The 6,504-nt window shown below is 32.7% G+C and overlaps 1 protein-coding gene across 1 annotated transcript; it reads right to left on the bottom strand.

The window, feature by feature from the left end:
• Positions 1-3,914: 3,914 nt before the first annotated feature.
• LOC132275542 (uncharacterized) lies at positions 3,915-4,896 on the bottom strand. The gene is made up of 2 exons (XM_059777175.1): positions 4,435-4,896; positions 3,915-4,350 (listed from the first exon to the last, which is right to left on the bottom strand). Exons 1-2 carry the CDS (start codon positions 4,613-4,615, stop codon positions 4,091-4,093), a joined length of 441 nt encoding a protein of 146 aa, XP_059633158.1. The 5' UTR covers positions 4,616-4,896; the 3' UTR covers positions 3,915-4,090.
• Between the last annotated feature and the right edge of the window lie 1,608 nt (positions 4,897-6,504).

Genomic DNA, 6,504 nt, shown 5'->3' with positions numbered 1-6,504 from the left:
CTTGGGGCTAGAGTTAGCCCTAAGCATACTTTCTTCATCTTGATTTATGTATTTTTAAGGGGATTTATATTGTGATACATGTTTTGACACTTTTATATATATATATCTTATTTATTCAATGATTTGTGTGATTTAATGCTTCCAATTGATCATTTTATTCTATCCATATGTCTATGTATGCTAGAATAGATGTTCATGTGTTTGTCTCTATTTGTTGTGTTATTGATGCATGTCTATGTGTATTAATGCTATAGATCTAGAGATTGCCAAGATATAGTGCTTAACGGAATTCTCTTGTGGTTTATTTGATGGTTCATACTCATTTCTTGATGGATTGTGCCTCTCTCTTAGTTTCATTAGTTTAATTTCATGTCATTAGCTTAATTGTAGTGTAGTTGTAGTTTAAATGTTAAATGGGAGGACAATCCATGCTTGTTGTTTGATGTTCCATACTTATGAAAGCAAGTAGCATATATCTCAAACCTTATGATGTGTTTGGATTGTGAGCTTAAAGAAAGGATTAATGGCTTAGTTTGATCTATTGTGCTATCCACCATGTTGCTTAAACAATATATACTTAATTTGTCATCCATGTTTGTTGAAACTATTGACCTTAAAGATTTCATCCAACGACAATCTAGTTGTTTTGATGATAACAAACCATTAATGGTGTTTAAGGACTAATGTTCACATTGAGTGTTATAGATGACTTATATTCAAAGAAGAACCTCAATGAAGATCATAAAGACCATTCCAAGTATTCCATTATTCAAGATCACATCAAGGAAAGAAATGGATACAAAAAAGAGTTGAAGTTGCAAAGAAAGATAGCTTAGACTACAATGAGCAAGAAAGCAACTCAAAGGAAGGAAGAAAGCAAGACTACCTCAAAGCCTAAAGATCATGAACAAAGCTTGAAGAAAAGGGTAGATAGGATGGTGAGTGTTTAGGATTCAATGTCAAAGTATCTATGAATCCATTTGAAGCTCATCTCTATAGGACCATGCATATCATATCATCATTCATATGCTCCTATATCCATTAGCAATAGACTATGCACTTCACTCATATATAATTGTCACATGAAGTCTTTGCTAAAGAGTGTGTTAGTTCAAGCTTGCATAAGCTTTGAAAAGAACTCAACACTTGAGCTAAAATGCTAGGACCATGCACATCAATTATATCATTCACTTTGGTCTATAGAAAGTAGATTCTAAGGCTTAGAACTTAATTACTCATCTCTAAATCCTTAGTAAAGGACATTAGGACCCTAGTATGCACTTGATGAAAAACTGTCTTTCTGGCCAAGTATGAAAAATGGCTAAGTGTGAAAAATGAATTTTTGAAATAATGATTATTTCAAAATAATTTTTCCCGGTAATAACTCTTTATACTTCAAATAGCCTAAACTGATTTTATGGGATTTTTTCATCAATTCTACATTGGTCTACACAAGGATTCATTTTTACGAAAACTGTCAGAAATCCAAATTTGTATTAAAACTGAATTTCTACATTTTGATTTAGTTGGATTTCAATTTTATAGTATTTTTTATTGAATCTAAATGGGGGGTACTTCCTTATTTCCATTGAAAACATTAAAGTAAATGGACATATAAATTAAAGTAAAGACATTTACTTTAATGTTTTCAATGGAAATAAGCTGTGTGCAGATGTCCTGCACTGAAAGTCCTAAGCATAAACCTGTCATGTGTCAAAACTGCCAATGCACCAGAAAATGTCGACTAGTTTAATACACATGTCGATCGGTATCTAGGCAGTGGCAAAAATCCAAGCTGAAGCTCGCACATGTCAACCGGTTTAACACACATGTCGACCGGTATCTAGGTAGTAGCAAATGTCCAAATGGAGCTCAGTAGATGTCGACTAGTTTGCAAGAGATGTTGACTGGTTTGCAATACACATCAACCGGTTCAAGCGAAGATGTCAACCGGTTTAACCACATATCGACCGGTTTGGTCGCAGATCTGCAGATTTCAAACTGCAACGGCTATTTTCTTTCCACTCCCAACAGCTATATTGAGCTTGGAAACTCTATAAATAGAGTGGGGAATGTCTTAATAACTAAGAGACATCATTTGAAAGCCTTCACATTACATTAAAGAGAGCTTTTGTTCTCAATCTTCTCTTCATCTCTCTCATTCACTCATATACAAATCTTGAGAGATTTAACTAAGGATTCAAAGGGCTTTTGCTCTAATTCGAATCTTCATAGAGCTTTTGTTCTATTCTTCACTTGAGAGATCTTATTGAGTTTATTAGAGCTTTTGTTCTTCACTTATATCATCTTCTCTCATTCATATCATTTATAGAGTTTGAGCTTCACTTATATTCATATATACTCTAGTTGAGAACTAAAGTTTGTACATCAATCTTTAAGAGATATTTATTGTAAGCTTACACTTCTATATCTATCTTGAGAGAGATTCAATCTTGTATTTCAATTACAATCTTTTCTACAAACTTGTAAGGGTTAGTGTAACCCAAAAGAAGCCTAGGAGAAAGGTGTTCCCTTAGCAAGGAAAAGAAGCAAGGTCTTGCTTCATGTAAAGGTTTGCTCTCCACCCGTAAGGAGAAGCCATAGTGGATTGGGAAGTCTCAAGAGGAGTCTTGAGCCGAGGAGTAGGAGTTTCTGAACCTCCCTAAAATCGCTGAGTCAATGTTTGCAATTTCTCTTCCCTTATCTCTCTTATAATTGTGCTATTTAATTACTTATTTCATATCTTTATAATTGCACAATTGTGTTAAGTACTTTGCTTGAAATTGTTTTTCTATATTGCAAAAATTATCCATTGTTTGTCATTGACTCTATTCACCCCCCCTCTAGAGTCAATACTTGGGTAACAGAAACAACCATACACACACATTATGTTACAATACATGTTTTCCCCCTCATTAATCATTCATTAAGGGTGTAGAAAAGCTATGCCTAGTAGTGATCTCTAAACCCCAAGATCTCTCTCTTATTTTCTCTCTATTACATTTAATTGCCTACTTTAGTTTAAATTGCATCTTAGTGTAATTCAACCACCAACCAATCTTTTGATCAATCGACCTACTAACCCCAATCTCGATTCCACAACCTAATACGACCCACCAATCCCTTGGGACGATCCCTACTCGCCCTAACTATATTTTTAGTGACATGTAGTAGTGGCAATTTCTAAATGTAAAACTTGGCCACATTCATCATAGCCCTACACCACTATCTTTTGATGCATAAACTTTGGATTGGGTTGACGACAACAACCAGTCACTTAAAGGTATGTAACCCCCTATAAACCGCAAAAATATTATAAGATCCAAATTTCATAATCTAACATGCTAGCTTATAGTTAACTTACAAAATTCCTCTTAGTTTTCTCGTCTGTCCATCCACCTTGTTCCTTAAAATGTGTGTCCTTGTACAAGCGAATAGCATGATCCTCATCCCTTTCACCGTCCTCATCTTCTTGGCTATGTCTTTCTTTGAGTTTAACTTGCAGGACAAAGTAATAGTGACCATTAGACAAATATATGGTTTTGAACGTAGAATATAAAATAAAAAAATTATAATTATTGTTTCATATATTACGTACATAAGCATCGAAACGTCTGACGAAGGACATCGATCTAGAATAATGTGGAACCTCATTCTTGGAATGATTTTCTTTGTTTTTTTCACTTATTTCGTAAGTAATAATTCAAACAATATTACAAGTTAGGAAACCCCAATAGTTAGTGAATAAAGTTATTATATTAAATAATAAAAAACAAGTAATTAAGAAATTGAACTTGAATTTTTTGTCAAATCCACGTATCACACAACTTTTGCCAAACAGCATTACCAATACCATTGTAAGGATGGCGGCATGCATTCTCAATCGGAAGATAGTCCTCAAAATGACGCTTCAATTTATATCTATATTTCCTCAACGCGCTGGAAATTCCCCTATTTACTCGCTTAAAATCAGTGTCATTCGCATATGCATCCACTCCAAAGACCTCCTTTATAATATAAAATTAATGTAAGCTACAATTTGTATCCAATTGGACTAGTAACCTCTGATTTATTTTGAACAAAACAAACATTAAATGATGGTTATCATTACCTTCAAATGGTCATAGCAGTCCTCTTTCTCAAAATCTGGAACATCCCTCCATGTTTTATACTTTAGAAGGGCTTCGGTATCTCGTGTATTAATGCCAACCTCAGCCGTCCATAATTTGTTATTTAAACCAACAGGTTTAATATAACCTTCTCCAAACTCTACTGGAACCGGACAATTGTTTTCCTTAATTTTGTGCAAGGCTTCATTTTTTGCTCTTCCACGCCCTTTTCGAATCGGACCTGAAAAACAAATTTATCATCTTAATTAAAATGTAGACATTTTACAAAAGAGTTTTTGGTTAATCAATGATGAAGCATTATTACCTCCTCTTGGTTGTGGCCCCATCTGCTCATTACTACCATCACCTTCCATTATTTCATTTGTTGAATTCCTATTATCACCTGATCCACTCGATTGTGTAGGTGGTGAACTTGTAGATGGTCGCTCAGTTTCAGCCCTGCGGGACCTTAAAACTCTACGCATTGGTTCCTCGGAGGTGTCCATAATTTAGTTTACAAGCTAATATGAAGAATCAAGTGAAATTAAATCAAAATAAATAAGCATATGCAGAATATATTCTGAGTCATCATTTCATATTTACATAATTCCATTGAATAAAAAATTCAATAATTAGAGGCTAAAAACCTGAAGGAAGTCAATAAATAAAGACTAGTAATATAACTTAATAGATCACATTAAATATTAAACATAAAACCAAAAAAAAAAAAAGTAAATGCTCAAATATAACAATTAATTTGGTCAACCAAATCAAAGATGCAAATTAATAAAGCACAGAACCATACTTAAAGAGAAATACATTTCTTATATATATATATTTTTTTAAATGATAAGCAACTTACTATATAATGTCACCTTCATTAATGAAAGATGGAAAGGTAAATTTCTAAGATGCAAACTAAATGAAGTGAAACATTTTTACAGTTTTATTATGCAGTTTCTATGCCAAAGTGGATAGGCAACCTCATATCACTTGAATAACTTCCTGTCAGAAATTGACATCACTGCCCATTGGGATTCGTCAGCTAACTACATTATAACTCCTCAGAATTACATCATGTGCCGATGTGTAATATGATAGATGCCTGAAAGAAATAGGGGATGATTGGCCAAAAATCGCTTGCATCCCATATGTTTATATTAAACGACTTCTGAGGCATACAACTATACAAGGTAAATCTTTTTTTATTTGAATTTTTTAAAGACCATAAAACTCTATCTTATTCTTCTCTTTTGCTATTCATTGTCACTCTCTTTATGTAAGTTCACTTCATCTTTTCATGGGACAGGTACAAAAAAATCATTGCTAGAAATATACAAGATTCCACATTTCATTACTATTAGTGCATAATTTGGCAAGCACATAATCAGCGCACACAATCAACACGCATAATTTGGCAAGCACATAATCAGCGCACACAATCAGCAATATTAGCATATAATTTGGCAAGCACATAATCAGCAAGATTTCTTACATTGTATTTAGCTTTGACTTTTTTATACATGCGTATCACACTAGAATTCTCTAGCTTATTTTTTTTCTCTTCCTTTTACACAAATCTGTATGTATATTAGTTGTACATGATTAACGACTCAATAGGAGATGTGATTCTTTCTCCCTATTCAAAATTTAGACAATTACAAATTCCAACTAAAAACTAGAAATTTATCCTCGTATTTCTTTCTTCTTCTATTTTATTTTATTTTACACTCTTTAACACATATTTTTGGATTAAAATATATTAATCTTAATTATATATATATATATATATATATATATATATATATATACATGTATTAATCTTTTGCTTGTGTTACTTTCATGAATGTAGATGAAGGGAGATGATACCATTGAAATTTCCTTTTATCATTATCTTATTTTTGCTTTTGTACCTTCTCAAAAAATGCAAATGTTCAGTTTGTGCACGTGTTCTGGGGCAACGTTATGAGCACATAATTGCATTAGTTTTAGAGTCTTCTTCTTCGTATTCATATTTGTTTAATCTCAAAGGTGAGACATCTTATTAGCTTAACCTTTTTTTAACTTTTTTGAACCAGCTTGTGAACTTTTTACATTTTTCTAGTCATGGTAACTTAATAATTAAAGAAAAACTTTCATATAATCGAACACAATGGAAAATGAAGTGTCATTTTCTTAATTGTTGGGGAAAAAAAAAATTGTGCAAATTGTTAAAGAGAAAGAAAAATATCTGGATAACTGATTCAAGACGGACTAAATCATTTTCCTTCAAACAATATGTACTCCAGTTTTCATGGTATGCATTACCTTACAACAACTTTGCTTGTAAGAAATGATGAAACTAGGTCCATACACTGTGTCTACTAGAAGTATCCACTAGCAACTCTTTTGCTGG

Source organism: Cornus florida, unplaced genomic scaffold (genome assembly GCF_030987335.1).
Source record: "Cornus florida cultivar Cherokee Brave unplaced genomic scaffold, ASM3098733v1 CherokeeBrave_3.0.0_Hap2_Chr01, whole genome shotgun sequence".
NCBI lineage: Eukaryota > Viridiplantae > Streptophyta > Magnoliopsida > Cornales > Cornaceae > Cornus > Cornus florida.
This window is presented reverse-complemented; position numbering and strand designations above follow the sequence as displayed.